General features: G+C 40.8%; 1 protein-coding gene across 1 annotated transcript in view; it reads left to right on the top strand.

Moving 5' to 3' along the window:
• Positions 1-23837, top strand: part of TRHDE (thyrotropin releasing hormone degrading enzyme) — a 329142-nt gene that overhangs the window by 261627 nt on the left and 43678 nt on the right. The window contains exons 11-14 of the mRNA XM_048502230.1: positions 6166-6299; positions 6394-6449; positions 17307-17454; positions 22225-22334. Of these exons, the coding sequence (XP_048358187.1) occupies positions 6166-6299; positions 6394-6449; positions 17307-17454; positions 22225-22334 (448 nt within the window). The remainder of the gene's footprint in view (positions 1-6165; positions 6300-6393; positions 6450-17306; positions 17455-22224; positions 22335-23837) is intronic.

The raw sequence follows: 23837 nt of genomic DNA, 5'->3' as shown, positions 1-23837 counted from the left end.
TATAATGCCCGAAGTCTAAATAAAGCCCAAAATATTCTAAGGGACCCGTCTCATCCAGCACACTCTCTTTTTAAACTGCTACCATCTGGCAGACGATACAGGGCCCTCAGAACTAGGACAAAGAGGCTTAGAGACAGCTTCTACTCTAGAGCTGTGGCTATGCTAAACTCCGCTGCTTCATATTGATGTATTTGGGGCTATGTAGGGATGGGTGGAGGATGATGATGTATGAGTCTGAAATTGCATGAGTCTGAAATTGTATGAGTCTGAAATTGTGTGCATCGAGGAATGCTGCTGTAAATTTCGTTGTGCGTGCACAATGACAATAAAATGCTTATGCTTATGCTTATGCTTATGCTTAAGATCTTTTACCATACAGATCTTCTGAACAAAGCATTACTGTAAATGTATTTAAATAATTCTTACTAAAAGATGGTGTGAATGTGCTCTAACATCCAGGATAATGATTTTAATCAATAGTGATTGCAAAAACAGAAACAGGGAGGTGGTATTTACAGCAGATAAATTATGCTCGAGTATGATATGGTTTACGTCTCTTTTGAGGCACATCATGCTTCCTGTTAGCATGCCCATGCTCTGCAATACTTTCCCATATTTTTCTGCAGTCTTTCAACAGGCTCGCTTTGCCAGTGAGCCGGAAAGAGCACCCCAACTTCACTGACAACATAGGAACTGGGTGAGCGGACTTTTTCAAGGCTTCAAAATGAGTGAAAAAGACCCCACCCAGACAGCAACGGAACGGAGCAAAGTGAAGGGAACCAGCCATTCCCTTAGAAGCGGCCAAACCACACACATTAAACCCAGCACAAACAAACAAACGTATAAATGCCTTTAGATACCTAATTCAGCAAATGAATAAGACAAGGAGTTAAATTCTTCCGTCTACAATTTAGGACTATTATAGTTAAGGAAGAGGCAATAATTGCAATGGTGAAAACTGGTGGAAAACCAGCAAGACGTTTTCTTTGCTTTTTGAGAGGAGATAAAATATAGCAGGGCTATAAACGACTTAAAGAATTTCCTTACCTCAATAAAACTTTAAATTAGACACCTCTTTATGGTATTGCTCACAAGGAGCTCTGATAGCAGCACTTTAAGAGAAGAGCACAGAGAAAAAGAGTAGGAGAGCTGTAAACAGCAAGTTAGGAGGAGAAAGAAACGAAACTGAAACCATAGAGAGACTAAATTAGACACTCTGGAACGTTACAACAATAAGCTCCCCTAAGTAATCAGTTGGTTTTACACAATACACATTCTTTTGAAATGAAAATGCCATGCTAAAAGCAACAGAAGACGGCAACAATGAGGAGGAGACGGAGAACTCCAAGGGTCACAGCTGGGCGGCCCCTCTGTGCAAGCTTGCCTGCCTTGCTGGAGTCTAGCTGGGGAGAGGGAGCTGGTGGGCAGTGTGTGGCGCGCTGTACACCAACTCCCTCTCCCCAGCTAGACTCCAGCAAGGCAGGCAAGCTTGCACGGAGGGGCCGCCCAGCTGTGACCCTTGGAGTTCTCCATCTCTTCCTCATTGTTGCCGTCTATGCCACTCTGTTGCAAGGCAGGCTTTTGTGCAGGGCGGGCAGAGGAGCCGCTCCCCTATGCATCTCTGGTGATTTCATGGCCGGCTCGCCACCTCTGAAGTCCCCCCCCCGCCAGTACGCCCCTCAGCCAGCTTCATTGCCTCCACGGCCCAAGCCGCCCCACAAGGCCTTCTGCAAACTGATGCCGCACACGCCAAAAGTGAGTGGGGAACCCCCGCGGGCTGTCCTAAGAAGGGATGCAGGTGGGAAAGGCAGAAGGGCTGGGGACTGACCAAGGTGAGGAAGGGCTGACTCGCGTATAAGTCGAGGGGAGCTTTTTCAGCCTAAAAAAGGGACTGAAAAACTCAACTTATACGCGAGTATATACGGTATTATCAAAACTGAAAAAAACACCAAACCAAATTAAAAACAATTGCACAACTAAGGGAGAGCTTGATTTCAGTCTGAATCTTACCGGTTAATTCCTGTACCACAAATGGTAATTCCTGTACCACAAATTATCAAGTGTAACAGTAACAACTGCAGTATAATATAATAGCCCTTCACATGATAATGGTACCTACTGTAATTGTTTCAACTAAAATAGCATGAAATGTTTCCTGCTCTTCTTTATAAGAAAAGGTCAAAATAGCCATGTTATTAACTGAAAAATAATAAGCGGTTATAATTGTACATCAAATTCAATGGAAATCATGATAATGGAAGATTTTTTAAAAAAACAATGAGATACAGCTGTTCATTTATCATGGAAATAAGGATTTGAAGCTGTTTTTGACCAGCACTATATCATGCATGAAAACAGTTCTCTGTTTTAAAAACTGTTATGCTTATATATATATATACTAGCGGGGCCCGGCCACGCGTTGCTGTGGCTTATTGTGGTGAAATGGGAAAGGAACAGTAGCAGCAAATCAATTGCAGAGACCAGCAGTGCGTGCTCATGCAAACAGCCTGATACTGTGCAATGTCATTGATGTGGGTGCCCGCATTCTTTGGGGAGGGGGAATGGAAAGGCACCCCTCCCACACATCTAGGCTGGCTGGTCATGATCCTTTACCTGGGAATAAGTTTGGTTGGTGGAACCCAATGGAGGTGTAGCCAAAGCTTCTGAGGGAAACCCTCTGAACGCAGCTTCATCCAAAGCATGTCATGTTTGGACTTTCTACCCAGCTGGTGCTACCCCTGAGTAATGCGTTTCTGGTTTCTTAACTGCAACTGCAGTATTCAGGGAGTCCTGCATGGCGCTCATTCTAATCCGTTGTACGTCACCACCTTCCCTTCCTCACACCTCCTGGCATGCCACCCCTCCCCCTCCCTCCCTTCCCTTTCCCTCTGCTAGGGTGGGTGGGTCATGTCCAGATACTGGGCCCCCCCCCCCCCCTCCCTTGCATGCCACCACCCCTCACTCTCGACCTCTCCTGCATGCCCCATTCTCTTCCCTTGCATGCCTCCCCCTCCGTCCCTTTCCTCTCCCTCTCTTTCTTTGCATGCCACCCCTCCCTCCCCCTCCCTTCCCTCTCCCTTGTGTGTGTGTGTGTGTGTGTGTGTTTCACTTCCACTCGAGTTATTGCCTATGTACTGTTTTCACTGTCTTCATAATTCTGGCCATCTGAAGAGGACAATCCTAAGCTGCCACGAACATTCTAAGGGTAGAAACCAGTTACACACAGGCAGCTGCATGTGGTACTTCACCATGGAGTGTCAGGAAAAGGTGTTTTAACTGGGCCAGGTGTGAAATTTCAGGTATGTGAATATCTAAAAACGTTCTCGCCTGGCTGACTATAGTGGCTGAGAATTTTCAGAGGAATTGGCCCAGCAGTTACTGAGCTTTGGTATCACTAACAAATACACTGTTAGCTTTTTATATATATAGATATAGATATGTAAGCCTGTTCTGGTATAATATATTTATTACTACAATGCTTTCAGTTGTATTTGTTTACTCTTTTGGAGTTGTCAAGTTATTTCAGAGGCATCAGTTGTGTTAATTCAATGTTAAGTTATTTAGAACAAAACAAATTTCTTAATTTGGAACCAACGGTAATATTGAATCTATAGTTTTAATTTTCTATTGAATATTAAGAATCATATGCTATTTTAGTACTACTGGATACTGTGTGGTATTATTTGAAAGACAAAGGTTCTTTTTTTGTTTGTTTAATGTGAAACATGGTGCCTCCCTTCCTTATAATAGCTTTGCTCAGTGAACACATTACATCTATGGCCTTGCATTTGTCTTTGAGCACAATCCAAATGGGGGGGGGAATGGGTTGGGGGAGTGCTGGCATAAGGGGCACCTATGCCAACAGAGACAGCAAGCATGCCAGCAGGTGGGCACTGCATTCTGGAGAGTCCCTGGGGGTGGATCCAATTTTAGTTGGCTTCCACCAGGGTTTCAACCTGGGAACATCCCCTCCTCAGCTGCAGACTTATGCTAACAAAAAATGTGGCATAAGTTCTTTTATCCATTTTTTTTCTCCAGGAGCCTGGTGGGGTTGTTTTTTGGATTTCCCGCACTGCCTGAAACCCCTTTGGAGGTTGCGTGGCAGCACGGAAACAGCAGTGATCCTGGCTGCTGCGCCCTCTAGATTGGGCTGTCTGTTTGCTATGTTTGATTTCCAGGTACACTTCATGACTCTAGTTGTGACCTATGAAGTCCAAGCTTGGTAAAATGAAAGGCCATCTTCCTTATGTTTCCATATATATGTCGTGTAGATTTCTGAGATCAGCCACAAATACTCTGTTGATTTCAATATATAAAAGATAATTACTTCACAGTAGAGAAGTTAACAAATATTGGGCCACCTTTAACATAAATACATACATACACACGCCTTGGGCGAAGTCACACCACCAGGTTTCGCGTGTCTCCACCGATCGCGAACACAGGGTCAGGGGGGCAGAGTGGTGATGTTCATCTGTGATTCTATTCCCTTCAGGGCTCTCCCCGTCCCAGAGATCACTGGTATGGAGTGTGTCGGGTTAGAGTGGTTGGCCTTGGAGAGGGTGGCTGTCCTCTTGGTGTACCGGTCGCTTAGCGCACCAGGGGATGGCCTGCCATGGCTGCTGGAGGTGGTGGCTGACTGGGCATTGCGGTTCCCTAGCTGAAAGCTTCACCTATTTTGGGATACAGTTTGTCTAACCCACACTGATACATGCTATTGTCACCTCAAGAGATTTGTGCAATCTGCTGGTGGTGGAGCTGTCCTTTAAAACTACCAGAAAACTACAACTGGTCCAAAGTGCAGCAGCATGTCTGATGATGGGAGTCTGTTGGACTACACCTATTACAGCAATATTTAATAAATTGCATTAGTTACCAGTTTGTTTCCACCCTGAATCCAGGAAACTGGTTTTGACTTTTTAACTTGTTATGGTTCACCACTGGCATATTTGATCAGCTGCTTCTCCCTACATAAGCCTGGATGAACTTTATGCTTCATCTATGAAGCTTGCCAAATAAATAGTACTGCATTTTGTATATGATCCTGTATGCTCCTTTTCTTATCTTCAGCATGTTATTCGTGGACTAAGGCTGTGGTTGACAAAGTAGAATAATTTTTTAATATATTTAATTTATATTCCGCCCTCCCCTGGAGGGCTCAGGGCGGTGCACAACAGCAAAATAATACATAATAATATGCAATAACATGTTAATACAAAACCATAAGGCTAGTAACCAGAATTAAGCAAGCATTGTCCTGCCTGTTGCAGTGGCTAAGGCACTATTTCATGTTCACTTTAGATAAAATGATTATCATGAGAAAAAATGCTTCATCTGTTTAATGTTCAATGCTCCTTACGAATGAGCACTACATGACTCTTTCAGTATTATTATTTACCACCTTAGTGGAAAATAGTAATGACTAACAGGTTCCCTGATGTGATAAACATTGGCTCTCACCATTTGGGGACGCATTAATGAAACAATATTCACCATATGAAACTAATGAGGTAGAGATTTATATTCTAATTTGTTTATCACATTGTAGGTTAATGATGTAATTCAGCCAAAGATAATTAAATCCAGCTACCCTAGTCTGAAGACCCTAGTTTGTGGGGAAACTTGTTTATGGGGAAGGGGCTAACAATGAGCTATAGCTTTTATCAAGAGCATTCATGATAACTATGATTTTCTAACAAAATACACTCTTGTCATTTTCATTGTAAACTGGGGAAGAGGATTTTTTAAAAGTTGTTCATGTTTATCTTATACATCATTACTGGATTGTATACTAGCGCCAAAGATATTAATTGTCCTAAAAGAGTACATTCTTTTATTTGCATACTTTTTCAACATATATAAGCACAGCTAAGCTAAAACTGTTTCTAAACAGAGCAGAGGAGTAGCTCCAAGGGGATGGGGGGCGCAACGCACCAGGCGTGCACCCCTGTGGGGGCATGGCGAGGCCGTTCTGGGGACGGGACAGGGGCGGAGGCTGCACCGGTGCACCAGGCGCTTTTCCTCCTTTCTACGCCCTGAAACAGAGCATAAGTGGTAAAGAAAATTGTGTGGAAATCTTACATTAAGCAAAATTATATTTTTGAATGTCAACAGCCCTTTGAAGCAATAATTTGCAGTCTCTTTTCCACTGTGTTTTCTTTGCAGAGCATCACAGGATTGCTTCGCTCGATGAGAAGAACTGGCTGCTAGGGAATATAAATCAAACTGGCTATTTTAGGGTTAATTATGATGTTAGAAATTGGAAACTGTTAATTGACCAATTAATAAGAAATTATAAGGTAAGATGAAGTCATCATATTGCCTGAAATTTTGGAACTACTTGCTATTCTTATCAACTTAAAATTGTTCCATTTCTCTTCTTGACCCATATAGGTAATCTCTGTCAGTAATCGTGCAGGTTTGATCGATGATGCATTCAATTTAGCCAGGTATGTTTTTCTGTAGATAATCTAGTCTAAGAAACATTTTTGCTGCATTCATATGTTTGTTTACATAGTGTATTTGTGTACACTTTGTGTAAACTATATTAAAATCCATCTTGCATTTTCTTTCTCTGATGAGGAGCATGAACACTGTTTGCAGCCCATTCTCTGTTCCTGTCAGTAAATGTTTTAGAGTATATCTGAGTGTAGATGCTTGATTAATTTCCCTATAAAATCAGTTTAATGCTTTGGAGATTGATAATCTGTTCCCATTTTAGTAATGAACAATATTTCTTCTCAAATGACTCCTCTGCAGTGCATTGTTTGTTTCAAGCTTTAGAAACATTTTCAACTGTTGGCATATTTGATATTGTTCTACAGTGTGTCAAAAGCAGAATTGTATGTTTGTAAATGTGCACATTTCACTTATTAGTTCAAAGTAAAAATTGTGGAATAGAATAATTTTAGAAGGTGGTGTATTAACATATAAAATTCAATGGCTACTAAAATATTGGTCTGTGTCCAGGCTATTAATTATAATAAACAACTTAATGTAGGTGCAAAGTGATTTAATGCAAGCAAATTGTGCAAAAAGTGCAAACTGTAGACATCCAAAGAGCAAGAAAGTGCTATAATCACAATCAAGAATATCAGACCACCAAATATTAGCACTCCATGCTATGTAAGTGTGGGCCAGTTCCTTCTTATAGTCCTGGTGCTCTATAATAAGTGGTCCAGTAATTATGACTTCTCAGTCATTCAGAGTTCTTACTCAGATAAAATATGCCAGTATCCTGTTGATACAACTCAATGCAATAACTCCCAGTGTTCTGGCAACTGGTGGTCCATGGCCAGACAAAATTTCTGAAAAGATCATCTAAGATTTCATTTTTACCTAGGTGTACGTAATAACTTATGTCCCCTAAGATGCACATGACATTGCGCATTGTTTTTGAAAAGTCTAGCTGTGGAACACATTCTATCAGTTGCCAGGACACTGGGAGTTATTGGGAACATTGCAAGAAAATAGAGTTCATATATGTCATGCGTATCTTATCATGTTTAGGGCATACAAACAGAGAATGGTCAAGTGTTCCAACCGTAACCAGATCACAAGAACAAACGCTTTTAGAACATTCTATATTCTTAAATCTTCCCTCCAGAAGAGCTGATGGCAACACATTACATCTTGCAGTAGCCAAAGGTCTCCTCTGGGTGGAATTAATCAGCAGACGAAGATATGTTGCCATAATTCCACGCTCACATGGGATTAATAATGTAGTCGGGGAGCAGGTTGTCTTGGCTGCAAGAGTCAAATAATTAAAATCAAGATCCAAGAGCCTATTCTTAACTAGTCTGAAGGCTTCTACCTTTGTGAGCATAAGGAGTGATTCCAAAAGGGAACCAATAGCTTCAACCTTTCTAAAGATCAAAGTATACCATTCTGAAATAAAGTGATCTGATAACAGGGAGGGGATATAACTATTGGATCCCACTAGAAAATGTATATGCAGCCAATATTTTACGGTCCTTATCCATGGCAAGGTTTTTAGAGTTGTTTGGCCCATCTCTATGCACAGCGCAACATAAGGCACACAACTAGGGACCCCATTATTTTCCGAAGGAATTTGGAATGTAATAAATTAAATTATTTATTTATTGCCGAAACCCAAATGGGGGAACCGTACAGTAACAAAGAACCAATCCTAGCATCAAATACGACCACTCTAAACCATACTTTCCTCCTCCCAGCTGGGCTTTCAAGTAACCACCCATTTGCAGTCCCACCCGTCTGACGCTACGACATCGACTTCTATAGTCCAACCTCCCACAAGCTTCCTCTCCTCCTTCCTGGAGGCGAGTAAGGAGCAATTCCCACCAGAAGAGGGGAGCCCTCAGTTGAACTTATATGATGGAATGTGGTGGAGGGGAGATCTGCTTTTTGTACTGCCCTCACTTTGCAGAACTATTATTCAGCAGTGACACGATTCCAAAACGGCAGGACGCTTTGGTTTTCTTAAAATTTTACACCTCCTCAGACGCCAATTTTAGTGGTGCACCAAGTCATTCCCACCCTTTGTTACCACTTTGTCTCCCCTGTCTACCACAGCAGACCTGAATTTAGTTTCTAATATGTTTGCCTCTGTTTCGGCAAATTGCTGAATGAACTTTTATGTTGGAATAGAAAGAACAAGGCATGAATTAGCACTATTTTGCAGATTACACAATGCAAATTAATGTAATCAATAGAATCTATATATATAAAAAGCTAGCAGTGACTTTGTTAGTCATGCCCTAATGCCGAAACGGCTGGATGGATCACCCCCAAATTTTCACATGACGTTCCTCCCTGTTGCGGGCAGGTAATCAAATCGCCGAACTGTCACCCTTAGAATGTTCGTGCAGCATGTCTGTGGCCTGAGGGGTTGGTATGCCCTTAGAATGTTCGCACAGATGGCCAGAGATGAGCAGTTAAAACAGTAAATAGATAATATGAGTGGAAGTGAAACACATACACACTTTGCCGTGTGAGACGTCAGGTGGGGTTCCCCCCCACACGCAGGCAACTTTCACTCTCTGTGCCTTACCCACTGCTACCACTGCTACCACACAACACACATACTCTCATACACATCCAGCTCATCCTCACACACCTCACTCTGCCCTCCCTCACATCTAACCACCACTTACCCACTTCCGTTCCCCTGAAAAGGGAAAGAGGGATTCCATTTGACCACCTCAAAAGGCTATGCTGCGGATCATTGGACTTGCATGGAGATCTGTGTGGGTTGTGGACTGTGATGAGAAGGACAATTGCCACAGCAACGCATGGCTGAGCCCTGCTAGTATATATCTAAAATATATCTAAAAAACAATGTAAATGGACTAGAAATCATAGAAATTTAAAACAGCTGTCATCTGAAAAAGCATACATATTAAACATTACATTTTGTTTCAAAACACATTTTACTTTGCCAATGTGTTACCTTGTAGCCTTACTTGGTTTATAAAAATGCCCTCCTGAACAATTCTGTTTTACATAGTTTGTGAAATTCCAGAAACATGAGAACTTTTTGGATCTCCTCAGGCAGGCCATTTCACTGGGTGGGGGCCACTAAAGAGAAGGCACAGGTATTGTTAGTTATTTATCTTGTCTATCTGCAGGGTAGCATCTACAGAAGGCCCCTATTTAGATGAGTGAATCTGTCACAGTGGGATGCAGGTAAAGAGGCAATCATGAATAGATGAGGGCCCAATGTCATGTATATCATAGGCAGTAGATAAGGGTCCAGTGTCATATATATCATAGGAAATATCTTGTATTGAGCTCAGTAATTGATGGGAAGCCAGTGGAATGATTGCAGAATGGGTGTGATATATATGCTTCATCTGACTCCTCCTGATGACAGCTGAAACATTTTGCGTCTAGTCTCTAAATGAATTTTGAAGTGAAACCTATGTAGAGTGCATTACAGAAGTTTAATCTCAGTGACCAGACCGGCTAAGCTAAACAAAGTTGGAAAAAAGCATTCTTTGAGCTGAATTAACTTGCTTGTCCAGACATGGATAGGATAACTGAGGCTAGCTTGATCTTCTCAGATCTCCAAAGATAAGCAGATTTGGCCCCTGGTTAGTATTTGGAAGGGAAACCACCAAGGAGATCCAGGATTCCAGTTCAAAGGCAGGCAATGACAAACATTTCTGAACATTTCTTGCAGTGGATTCAAATAGAGAGATACAACTCTGGGGCTGTTTCTGCACAGGCACAAAATAGTGCCCTAGAAATTGTAAAACCACTGTCCCTGGGGTGCTGTTCGCACAGCTGCAGCAGTGCCGTCCTCCCCCCCCCCAAGCAGCTCGAAGATGTTGCTTTTGAAACTTGCTCCCTGAGCGAGGTTTTTCAAAAGCAGCATCTTCCCACAAAGCCCACCGGCGTGAGAACGCCGCTTTTGGCCCCTCCGGTTTCCCGTTCACCTACCTCTCCTCCCTGCACAGCTCTGGATGGCAGGAGGGGCATGCCCTCACTGCCCTCCGACCCCAGAGATCAGAGGGCAGCGTGGGCGTGGCTCTCCAGCTGTCCAGAGCTGCACATGGAGGAGAGGTAGGTGAACAGGACAACCTGCAGGCAGCTCCATGAGGACCCGCCTCTGCGGGTTGCAGCAGCCTTAGCGCTGCCTACATGAGACCATGTGAACGATCTTGTGTATCCACCGGCATTAATTATGCCTGCTGCTGTGCCGAAATGGCCTGGGTGTTGTCAGCTTATTGATGACACCCAGTTCCAATGCTATGACTTCTCATGAACAAAGGGGATAAGCCAATGTTGCGTCTGATCTGTGAGGAATGATTGAAGCCAGTGCAAGTTACATCACCTGATACCTACTTCTGCTTGACTGTAAACAGTCGTCTGCTATTGTTGTTCAGAAAAGCTTTCTGCATTTTTTTAAAAAAAGATAATTAATTATTCCATTCATATTGGTAAATAATGCTTCATTGCGCAACTTGACTAATTCACTACTAATTTAGAAAATGGAAACTAGACTTCTTAGATTTAGGTGTAATATACTCTGTTCTTCTGATTCATTAGTCAGAGTAACTGACCATTAATCCTTTATTTGTGTGTAAACAACATACAACTTCTAAAAGGCTCTTAGTTTTTAAGAAGTGCTGCTTCCCTGACTTCTCTGTTGGAGCATCTGTGTAGCAAAATTAAAGTGTGGATTTGTAGTCATCTTTACCATGCTAATCCTTCCCCAGAGAACCAGATTAATCCATTACAACATCCAAAGTCTTCAAGCATATTTAAGATAATTGGATCCATATTATCCTTAATAGTGTTTTTGAAACCTCTGTTCAAACTAATGGCCAGAAAAGTCAAGGTTTTTCGGCCAATTTAAGCATTAGAGTTTAGAGCAATAGGCTGCAAGAATCATAAAGATTCCTATCTAACCTAACAAAAGATGTTCAGATCTTTCCAAATATCACTTTGCACATGCAGAGTTGTTGGTACAGTTCTTTTTGGTTCATTCAGAAATAGTGATATGATGCCTGCCTAAATCCACATTTTATGATTCACCAAAACCATTGTCCTTAAGTGAAAGCAGGACCATTTGATTTAGTGAGATTATTCTGAACTAAGCATTTTTAGGATTTAAGTTTTTGGTGTGGCTGCAATATTCTGGTCATCAACAGTTTCATTAGAAAAGCTTGCCCCATTATGAAGATAGGGTAAAGATAAATGTACTTGATAAAGGTTTCCTTTAAGCATACATCTATATCAAAGGAACAAATTAACCTTGGAGTATAAATACTCCACATCATCCTATTAATCTGGACACTGTAGTCGGCAATACTTTTGTTTGATGTTAGAGAAATAGTCAGTGTACTGAGGAGATTAGAAGAGAGTGTTATGGATTACCTGTACCACCCTGCCCCCCAAAAAGACGGTTCTAGATTAAATCAAGCCTGAATTGTCACCAGAAGCTAAAATGACTAAACTGAGGTTTCCATACTTTGGACACATAATGAGAATACAAGAGTTTCTGGAAAAGACAAAATACTAGGAAAGGTGGAAGGCAACAGGAAAAGAGGAAGACTCAACCTGAAATGGATTGACTCTATAGAGGAAGCTTTGGCCCTCAGTTTGCAGTGAGCAAGCCTGTTAATGATAGGATATTTAGAAGGACATTAATTCATAGTGTCACCAAGTCTCCTCTCATATCGCTGCCAAAAACAGTTTTCCAGGGATGGTACCGACTGGTCCCTGGTGAAGTCAGTTTGCGCAGGCAGCACTGCTGCAACGCAGCAGCGCCGTCCTTTGCGGCCCCAAGTGGCGTGAAGGCGCCGCTTTCCACTTCCCTTCCCAAGGGAGGTTTTTGGAAAGCGCTGCCTTCCCATCGCGGTGCGAACAGTACCACACCGAATACGCCCCTTTCCCTTCCCCCCCACTCACCTCGTCCTCCAGTGTTGGTCTGGAGGGCAGCTGAGACCCACCCACGCTGCCCTCCGACCCCTGGAGGTCGGAGGGCAGCATGGGCGGGTACCTGCAGCCCTCCAGACCGATGCTGGAGGATGAGGTGAGTGGGGGGGGGCACAGAAGAGGTGGCTCCATGCGGAGCCGCCTCTTATTTGCAGGCATCTGCGGGGGCCGCTCGCACGCTTCCATGTGAACGGCCCCCTCCCCTCCACTGGCATAATTTCTGCCGGTGGAGAGGCACCCTTTCCGCCATGCGGAAGGGGCCCATGAGTCGGAAGCACTTGACAACACTTAACACACTAAGGAGAAGGATTAGAAATCAAAACGCGCGAATAATCATCGCAGCCAGCGCCGTACCTAAGTATATACAAAAATTTGAATGTAAAAAAGGCTAATTGAATGAGATATAAAGTTGAAACAATAGAGTTAGATTTCCATTGTGCTCTGTATGTTTGATTTAAATGCTGCTTCCTACCATGGTTTCTGACTGACTTTTAACCATAAACTTTGCAGAAGGTACCCACATAAGGAGTGCCAGTTGTTAGAATAGATGGATGGGGACATTTCTGTATAAAGTTTAAGATTCCAAACAGTTATTTACTCCGAGGGGCTGTGTGGTTTTTGGGCTGTATGGCCCGGAATAAATGGAGTTATTTACTCCATTTTTGAATACAGTAAACATGAAAGGTTGACCTTACACCTTCCTGGGGATAAACACTTCAGATTTCTATCTGCAGTTGTGAGTATAAGAAGTCAAACATGCTGACCTTGCTAGCACATCTTATTTGTGGTTCACTGTACAGCAAAGACATGAAACAAGTGTTGTGTATACTACAAAACATTTCTACAGGGCAACATCTTTGCTTACTGAAAAAAAACCTAAAATAGTTCAATAATTGAAGCTTTTGCGCTAAAAAAAAAAAACAGTCTATGCAAAATGCACGTAAAAACCCTTTAAATCGTCACCGTGGTGAGTCGATGAGAGATACTGTTTATACCGGAGGTTTTTCTTCCCAATTCATTGCCAACCTCTTTGTCTATGGGCAAATGCAGAAATGTGGCACTATTTTATGCCAGATTCTCGAAGCCAATGTTTTGTAGTATTTGAACGTCCGGTTAGGTGACTGGCAATGGGGTAGGTAAAGAAGTAATCTGGTAACATACTGCTTGCTTTTGCCTAAAATCTCACTCTTCTTAATTGTTTAATGAGCGGGGGGTGGGGGGAATCTATGAAAATCTCCTTCTCCCTCTTCTGCAAGTGGAAATACCTATTACAAATGGAAAGGGTATTTGGGATCCAAAACTAAGAGTTAATTTTATAGACAATTCAAAATTTGTACAGAAATTGAAATAAAATAATCTTTGCTGTAGATCAGTGTGGAAAAGAATGAGTTCACTTTCACTACTACCCTTTCCCATTTAAGTACTATCTAAAGTGTAATAATCTAGGCACGTTCTATAAATTCCATATGAAACAGATGATGCAGAGTGGTTTTTAGAGCCATAGCAACTAAATCACCTCATTTCCATTGTTTCAGCATTGCCAGCCAGTTTGTGGCCAGCTTGGGTTTTCTAATTTTGATTTAAATACAACTCAGAATGGCTCGGGTGGGCAGTAGGCTTGAGGATTTATGTTACACTTGTATGTGGGACCCTTGGTGTTTTACAGAAACCCTGTTGTTTTTGTGACAAAGTCTGTTTGACTGTTTTTGGATTTATGAAGGAAATAATTCAGAATGGAGTAATAATTTTCCCTTGCCAATTACACTACCATTTGGAACTTTGTCCCTAAGGGGGAAATGAATGTATTGGAATCTGTCTGTGAGTTCAGTTGTGCGGTGTAAGGGAACAAACCAAGGTCAAAATATAGCTACATAACAGACAAAAATACCTTATTCCACCTAGATGTGAAATCTTAAGCTGACTCAATGAAAACTCTCCTTATCTAAATAATTTTGGAATGCTGTAAGTCATGTTCCCTTACAGTTTATCAATTGCTTTAAGTCTTCCTGTTAGTTTGATTTTTTTTTAAAAAATGTGAGGGCTGCTTTCTTTTTTCTCTGAGTCACAGTACTTCTCCAATTACTATTCCTTCTGTTAGTTAGTGACTCCTAAATAATAAACATCAAATTATTTTAAAACGTATAGGGACCAAACTTTGGTTAGGATTTGATGAGCTTGGAGTTCATCTTACATGCTCCAGCAGTCTTTCTACACCAGGGGTCCCCAACCTTTTTGAGCCTTTGGGCAACTTTGGAATTTTGACACAGCATGGTGGACACAGCTACAAAATGGCTGTGGCAAGAGGTGGAGCCAACCACAAAATGGTTGGGGGTAACTTTACTTCAGTCACAGAGTGAAGATTCTTGTGCTGTGATGGCAGCTGCTGCCAAAGCAATGTTTTGTTTTGTTTTTTAAAAAAGCTACACAGCCAATAAGGTCTCCAGTAGCCATTCAGAACCCTTGCTGGGCAAAAGCCCTGCCTGGCCCCAAACACTTGGTGGGTGCCAGAAAAGGTGTTGGCTCATGTCACCCATGAGTACCACAATGGGGTGTTCTATTCTATCAAAGACAATGGGTTGATTCAGATGTAATGCCAAACAATAGTTCAGTGTACTGTGCATGTGTACACTTTAACGTAGGCAAATTACAGAAGTTCATGATGAAAACATACGAGGCTGAATGATACTGGCCATTAATGTTTGTGTTCCTGCCACCTCTTGTCTCCATCTACTCCTGAAGCAGATGACTATACTGCAGAAAGCAGAAAAGACACCGAAATAGTATTAATATCATTCAGATTTTCTGACTGATGCTCTCACTTGGCACAGCCCGCATTAAAGACAAGAGAAATAAACAAAAGGCCTCAGAGAGTAAAACATACAGAACAGAGCAAATAAGAATGAATACAATTAGTTAATGATTAGCTGATTTAGCTGCAGACTATCCAGCTGCTTCTCCTTCCCTGTTTCTTCCAAAGCAATCTAGTAGAAATCCGCTAGGATATATTCCCTATATCGCCTACAGGAAAAGAGGTTTGTTAGTTTTTTAATTGGAAGCTGGGAATTCAGAAAGGAAGTTTTACACTGTTTCTTCTCTCACATGATTGCTTTTACATCAGTTGGTGACTTCTTTGGCTTAGAACAAATTAATGGATTATCATTAAACCCAAATTATGGTTTGCACCAAAAGCAATGACTTTAATTGTAGTGCACCAGAGAAGCAGGAAGGCATAGGTCTAACTTATGTAACGCCAGGCCATTGCTTGCCCTTACACCTGCACTAATAGTTGCACTGTTGCCTGAATGAGGACCTCACCATGGTGTCCTAACAAAATCAGCAAATCAAGAAAGCTTTTGATGCTCCATGTAATCAGAAATTTCTGTTGCACACTAGTGTGCTCCTATGAAGCGTTATATAAAATATAGTGGAAATTAAATATGGGTCTCTCTATCAGTACAACAGATTTTCCAAACGCCTCCTAACACTGCTGGTTTCTTCACTGAAAATATTGACTTCACTTTCAATTGAAAAGGCCTAGTACGAAGTAGAGATAGTAGGAGGTGTGACTGATGAGAGTTGGTTTAGTTTATTTGTATGTCTTATTGAGCAAACAGAAAGTCTGATTTATCTGGTTAAATCAGTTTTGGATAGATCATATTCAAGACTTTTAAGTATATTCACTGAAGATAGCCTTTTCTGATTATAGGTTTGGGACATTGGCTAAATTTAAGTGGGAAAGAGAAAAGTAATGCATCTTTATTGTTCATGACTTTTATTCAAAATAGTAACATAAGAAAGGGTGCTTTATCTAGTCTAGCTTCCTTTTTTACACATGCAGTCAAATACCCCAGAAGCCCTGCAAGCATGATATAGAAGCTACAGCTTGTCATCAAAGTAGTCTGCAGAACTGATACTCGGAAGATTATAGATACTCTATCTTGTCATCATGGCTAAATAGCCGCTGATGGTGTACACTCCATGAATTTGTACAGTCTTCTTCTGAATCCAGCAAAATTAGTGTCCATCACTACATCTGGTGGAAGTAGAATTTAATTACCATCAGTTGATTTTCAGGTTCACTTTGAATGAAGAAAACCTCCTTTTGTCTATCCTTAGTCTACTCCCCACAGACAGGAAGAAGTCAAAATTATCTCTAACCTCTTTCTCCATCCCATTCATAATTATTTTTCCTTAGAAATCTTTTCTTTACACCAAAAAGCTGAAAATTCCTTAGCCTTTTGTTAGAGGAAGGATGCTCTAACTCCTTGATCATTTTAGTTGTCATTTGTGTCCCTTTTCAGAGCTGTGGTATCCTTGTTGAGATGTAGCGATCTTAACTGTACTGGCAGCATGCAAGGGCATTATGATACTGGCTATTTTGTTTCTTAATAATCCCAAGTGTAGAATTTGCTTTTTTTTATCACTGATGTACTCTGGATTTACATTTTCACAGATTTATTTGCCATAACCCCAAGATCTCCTTCCTGGTCTGCCCCCAGTTTTTCCTTGTTACCCTTGACTTGCAGAGAATTTCCACAGTATGCAAAACTTGTGAAATGTTACTCTCTGTTTTCTACCCTTAAAAAATTCTCCTACAAAAAACGTTTTATTTCTCCAATAAAAACTTCACTAATCTTGCAATTCATTTAAAATTGTAGACATTAATTATTTTAAATTTTAGATATTGTTATGATGTATAGGTTCTTTTTAAAAGACAGAACTGACTGAAGACTTTTTAAATCATACTGGCTGTATTTCATGATATGATGAAATAATCATGCTTTCTGCCTTGTATGTAAACAAGGGAAAGCTTACATCACTTTCTAGTATCATTAGTATCTTTTCCTGAATAATAATTAACTGTACTTTTCTTGGTTGTACAGAGCTGGCTATTTGCCTCAGAATATTCCACTGGAGATTATAAAATACCTATCTAAGGAAAAGGAATTTCTGCCTTGGCATGCTGCCAGCCAAGCTCTTTATCCTCTAGATAAATTGTTGGACCGAACTGAAAACTACAACATCTTCAATGTAAGGATATTTTCCCTTTCTTCTTGTTACCAGTAAGAGCCTTTAACAGACCAAAGTCATAATGCAAAATAATAGCTAAGACTGTTGTGAGGAAATGGCTCCTTCGTTCCCCCCCTTTTTTCCTCTCCTTCTCCAAGCAGATATCATAGATTTGGAGGACTTTAAAAATGCTAGAGGGACATCAGGAAGAGCTATCTGACCTACGGGGAAAAGATACCTTAACCCAAAGTGACCCTGAGAGAGGGGTGGGGCCAGGGAACTGATAAAACTTATGTGAGTAGAGAGGGGGAGCTCTTTTAGCTGGGCCACTGAAGGAAGCAGAAGTATGTGCCTGGGCTCTGGAGAAAGCAGCCATTTTGGGACCATGTGCTTGCCCAGGAAGTTGACCCAGTCTTCCAAGTAATGGGAACTCTGTGAGGATTGTAACCTTCTAAGCTTAAGAGCCTACCCTATAGTACCAGCAAGTAGGATACGTATAGAAAGAGGGATAGAGGAATTGCGTTTATATCTCCTTTGTTTTGGAAACCCTTGCTCAATCTGGTGCAGTGCTAAAACATACTTGTAACCATTCTATTTTTAATAAATACTTTTGAACCCTAGATGTGGGGAACAGTTCTCTGAACCATGTAGGCCTCCACCGCTGTGGATGTGCTATCAGAATAGGAGGGCACCAGTAGAAAGTCTGGCAGTTGGCAAGCAGCTGTTCCTCCACGGCCTCCAATATGCCTTGTGGAACCCAGGAGAGAGGAAGCGGGAAACCAAGGCTAGGCCTCAGAGTTCGAAAGGAGGCTGGGGGGGGGGCTGACCCTCCCCAGCAGGAAGTTCCTCAAACAGTCAGGTGGTGACAGCAGTTTACCCAGAGAGAGCGAAAACAAGCCCTTTCCAAGAAAAGGTGGCAACCCCTGATAGAGGTGGAATAGAGCCTGCTGGGCAAAGCGGGCCAGTTCTACCACAACTGTAGTTAATCTATCAGCTTCAAAATGTTGTGTTTGAAATACCCAAGTAGTGTGGTGGCTTGGGTTTGGATGACCAGTTAACTATAGTTAGTTTAATTAAACCATTATTTCACATTATGGGTTACATGTTATGAGACTATTTTAAAAATATGGCTAAACATAGATTTCCCCTGCAGAAGAAGAGCAGGAACCACAGACAAATAAAAAGTCTGTAGGTAATACTTATCCTTCTTATGTCACTAAATTATCTAGTGGGAGTCATAATCATTCCCCGCAGAACAATTACAGCTGTTTGGAGAAAGAATTGCCTTTTCCTACGTGCAGGGGGATACAGTTTCAGATAAGACACAACAGACTAAGTGAAACTAATGAGAAAAATGTTCATTTATTATGAAATTTACTGATTATGTGGAAACACTACAAATTTACTTTGGGCTAATTTATATTAACTTTAAGTCTCATTGATTTTAGCAGGAAATGTAAGTGCATGCTTAAGTATTTCCACTGGTGGATTCTGCACAGCATATGTATAATGGGTTGCAGTTGTTTTAAAGGACCCTGTTTTTCTTTTTCCTGTTCACATGTGTGCCCTTCACCCATTGAGGCAGCGATTGGAGCCCATGGGAACAATCTGAGTTGCTTTCACACCTTCGCATGGAGATACTTCTCTTTTTTTAATTTCCTGCAACACATATGTAGCTGCGCTAGGCATACAGAAAGGAACCCCCGCAGCCATGCCAATTGTCCCATAATCCAATTAGCTGCATCTGAAGCTGTGCATGTGAAAATACAAAAGAATAAAAAAGGAGACCTCCCTGCAATGGATGGGCAATAATGAACATGTAGCTGTAGATCAGTTCAAACTCACTTCTCCAGGGAAAAAATGTTCTTAGGGGACTCTGTACCCTGTTGAGTGCTCAGAGAATCGCCTGGCCAACAAAAGCCGGAAAGCATCTGCACAGAATGGTGATTGCATGCGATTCTCCCTGATAGAAGCACTTTGCCCGCAAACCTGAAGTGAATAAGGTGGAAGTGAGGGAAAAAATAAAGCGGTTCCTCTCTGCTGTGTTCACATTAAGTGCCATTCAACCCTCGGCACCAGTGCAAAAGCATCACTGGTTTAGTCATTTTTTTAAATCCCGGGTTGAGGAGAATAAAATGGGCCAGACTCATTTTGGGAATGGGACTTGTCAGTGGTGGGATTCAGCAGGTTCGCACCACTTCGGCAGAACCAGTTGTTAAAATGGTGCTTGTAAACAAACAGTTGTTAAATTATTTGAATCCCACCACGCAGAAACCGGAAAGTTAAAATATTTCCGGAATCCCTCTCCACTGATTCCTTAGGCGAAGTTCCCCATCATCGAATAAAAGCCTCTTCGCTATTATAACGTCCTACACCTGTCATATCTGGCCTGTGCAGAATCCACCACTGAAAAGCAACAGACCTCTGCTGACTTCTCTTGAAGTGAATTCCACTGGCTTATCTTGAAGTGAAGCATGACTTACTTCTGAGTAAACATGCATAGATTTGAACTGTGAACTTTAGCTGGTTGAAACCTTTGGTTTTGGGGAATTTTTTTTTGATATTTATAACCTTTATCTTGAATAGCAATATCTAATGTATGTTTCCTTCCATGTTGTATATTCATTCTATGTTTAGCCTGCCAGCAACAAAATGAAATTTTAGTAAATAACTATAGTAAAAGTATTGCTGGGTGGTTCTTTATCACGTTCACTTGTTCCCAGGATCTCATGCAACAGCTTACAACAATGATCTTAATTTTTAGCCTCCAGAATAACTTACATACTAAAGAAAGTGTATCTCCTTTCCTCCTGTCATAACATGCAGCTGAATATGTTGCCATGTAAATAAAAGATATTCATTCTTTTATTGTGCTAATATAATCTGAAAATACATTTTTATGGCTGCATTTATGTGTCTTTAAAAAGAAACAGGAAATCTGGCAGCAAGAAAATTATGATATGACTGTAGTGACAGAGACATACAATTCAACTTGATACAGAAAGTAAAGGTTCCTGTTGTGTGTAGGTCAGAAGTAGAGAGCTTATTACCCTGCCTTTGTCTTTGGCTTTTGAAATGTCAGCAACTAAAAGGACATGAAATACAGATCTTATTAAATTGTCCAGTCTTAGAATGTGTTTCATATTATTCAATATTATTACATCAGTTGACTATTTCTATGTATATAAGGACATCCGAGCTTATCAGTTTCATCTCTCTGTGTGACCTAAATCTGTCACTTATAAATGTTTAATGATGGACATTACTCAACCATGCATTTTTAAAACAACACGAGCCTTGCCCAAGTAAATACCAGCCTGTCGAAGAACCAGCATGTTATCATACCTGTGTCAGATATACATTGTCAGATATATATTGCATGTTTTAAAGCAAGATCCTCCTAATGTTAAGCACTTTTAAGCCCTATTTATTCCCAAGGGACCATGAAGTTCATGTTTTATATTAAAATCAGTGGGATTTTAACTGTACTAAACCCAAGGCTGAACTGAAAGTCCCCCAGATTTTAATGTAGATAATCATGTAAGCACATCGTATGTGAACTCCTCTGGACTCATCTGGCATTTATAGTATTGGTAGCCAAAACAGGAAAGACATGTTATGAGAGGCATGGACAACAGAGAACTGTGGTGCTCCTAGACTGAAACTTGAACGACTCCATAATACTGGCTTCCGGAAGTCAACAGATCCGTTGTTGCCTCTTTAATTTCCTGCACTTTGCTTTCGTTTCTTTTGCCAGTTTCTTCTTAAGATTAGACAGAAAATGTCACCAATGCACAGGGGAAGATGGATTTCCTATGTAGTTTGATCTACAGCAAAGATGTGCAGAAGCAAAAGTTGGAATCTGATTCAGGTCATTTGTCATTTTTAAAAAATGAGCCAGATTATTTAATCTCAGAATCAAAGCTGTTTACACTAAGAAATCATAGTTGTTTCAATTGGATTCAGGGGGCAGGGGGAGCGGCTGAATGTATCTTCTTCCTTCTCTATCCAAATAGAATGAAATGTTCAGAATAATGACATCACTGATGGGATCCTCCATCTGCCCTTTCCAATATATTAGTCCCCTGATGGTTTGCCTCAGGTGTTGTTCGTGTATTTAGAATAGGCCTACGTTAAAGTGTACACATGCACAGTACACTAGAGATCTTTATGATTATGGGAGACAAACTTTCACAAAGCCATGAGACATGCAGAGAAAGAAAGTAAAAACCATGCCCAGACAATCATGACAATTGTGTTTGGTAGGAAGATGAGTTAAGTGTTCTAGCTGGACAAGGGCCCTGCCAGGCATATACATACTGACACTACAGTTCTAAGCACAGTTGATTTGAATGGACTTAAAAGGGTGCATAGATGGCACTCTACCAGTGCTTATGATTCCCATGTCACATTCTGCCCTTGCAGCCATTCCTGCTGCCTGGGAAAATGAAATAAGACAGTAGGAAGCAAAAATAATTATCAGATGAGACATTTCCAGCAACTATCAAATATCACAAACAATTATGTTCACACTTGAAGCATTTACTAGATTTACAAATGGATGTCTACATATCTTCTTCAGATTGTCATCTCACCTCTGGACCTGACTTGTGGCACACTTGTCAAAAAGATGGACCACCACTGATCATAAAGTATTATGTAGAAGTATTCCAGTACCAGATTGAAAGTATATTTTAAGTTGTAATGATTTTAATAATATTGTTAGTTGAATGAAGAATTGTACTTTTAATTATGAGAAAGTATTCAATGGGTTTTTTTTCTGCCTTCCAGGAATATATATTAAGACAAGTTGCTTCAATGTATCTGAAACTTGGATGGCCAACAAACAATGTGGAGAAATCCTTTGTTCAAGCTTCCTTCCAAGCTTCCTACCAGCATGAGTACTGTCATACTTTTTTAAAAAAAAATACTTGTAGTAACCTGAATTGTAGAATCTTAATTTATGCTTCAACTTTAGAACTGTCCCCCCCCCCCCCGGGGAAAGGACACACCCAACCAAGACCACTGATTTTCATGAGAGGTGATTAAGGACTTTTTAACCTCTTGAAATACCAAGTGTCAAGGTTCCCAAGTGCTCACTCGCTTTCGCTCTGAACCAAACACTCCACATCAAACAAAGAATAGAAAATAGTTTTTGGCTTTATTAAAGAAAAAGAACAGTTCAATGGCACTAATATTTGCAAGTGCAGATAGAACCAAAAAAAAAAAGCTGGAAAATTACAGTGGCTAATATAATCAAGCAAAGTCCCAACAGAGACCTGTCAGACAGGTTCATTTCTGCATTGCCTTTGTTCCATGCAGCAAGCTGAATTTTTTCCAAGTCAGAAACAGAGTTCAAAGAATGCAAAGTTCAATCAAAGCAATGATTCAAGATACAGGGTAACAGAATAGCCAGCCAAAAAAGATAGATCCCTCTGAATAGCATATTAAAATATAGTAAAACTCTAACCCATGTGATACATTTGAACCAATGGGATTGCCCAATTAAGTCATAACAATGGTTGTTATCTCAGTGGTTTGCAGGTGAAATCAATTACAGACACCAAAAGGAATGCTCTCCCAATTAACTCGTTTAACAGTCCTGATTACCTTGGTGGAAGAAAGTCAATTCCATTAAAGCTGTGTTTGTTAAAATAAATGAACAGACAAAAGATTCTAAAATCATATAAAATGGCTATGATCATGAGAACTTAACAAAATAGTAAGTAAAAATACACTTTCTTGTGTGGTTGGATTGTGCCCTCTTTTTTCTTGATTTTTCTTGAGGCTGTATTACTAAGAAGTTACCATCGCTATAGACTGTGAAAAAAAACCCTCTAAGTTTAGTATTTTTTTAATGGCCTTTTGGAGACTGCATAGTGCTGAATATTATTGTTATTACATCACAGCTGAAAAAACAGCAACAACAAAATTCCTTCAAACCTTACTCTGTGCTGATTCTAGTGGGTTTTCCGGGCTGTGTGGCCGTGGTCTGGTGGATCTTGTTCCTAACGTTTCGCCTGCATCTGGCTGGCATCTTCAGAGGTGTATCACAGAGGGAAGACCTCTGAAGATGCCAGCCACAGATGCAGGCAAAACGTTAGGACCAAGATCCACCAGACCATGGCCACACAGCCCAGAAAACCCACCAGAATCAGTTGAATCTGGCCATAAAGGCCTTCGACAATACACTTACTTTGTGCATTTGAAGTATGGGGACTGAGTTATGTTGCATAGGCATGTTTGGTTTCATTGGCAACAAAAATAAAAACATTAAATTCTATAGCAGCCATTATAAATATATTTATAAATCTCAAAAGAATATACGTTCTTTTTTACATGTGAAATCTATTACCAAATTCTCAAAATCCTTATTTTTTACTAAAAAGATGACTAGAGTTGTA

The sequence above is a fragment of the Sphaerodactylus townsendi genome, linkage group LG06 (genome assembly GCF_021028975.2).
Source record: "Sphaerodactylus townsendi isolate TG3544 linkage group LG06, MPM_Stown_v2.3, whole genome shotgun sequence".
NCBI classification, from domain to species: domain Eukaryota; kingdom Metazoa; phylum Chordata; class Lepidosauria; order Squamata; family Sphaerodactylidae; genus Sphaerodactylus; species Sphaerodactylus townsendi.
Note: the sequence above shows the minus strand (reverse complement) of the source record. Positions and strands in the feature narration are given on the sequence as shown.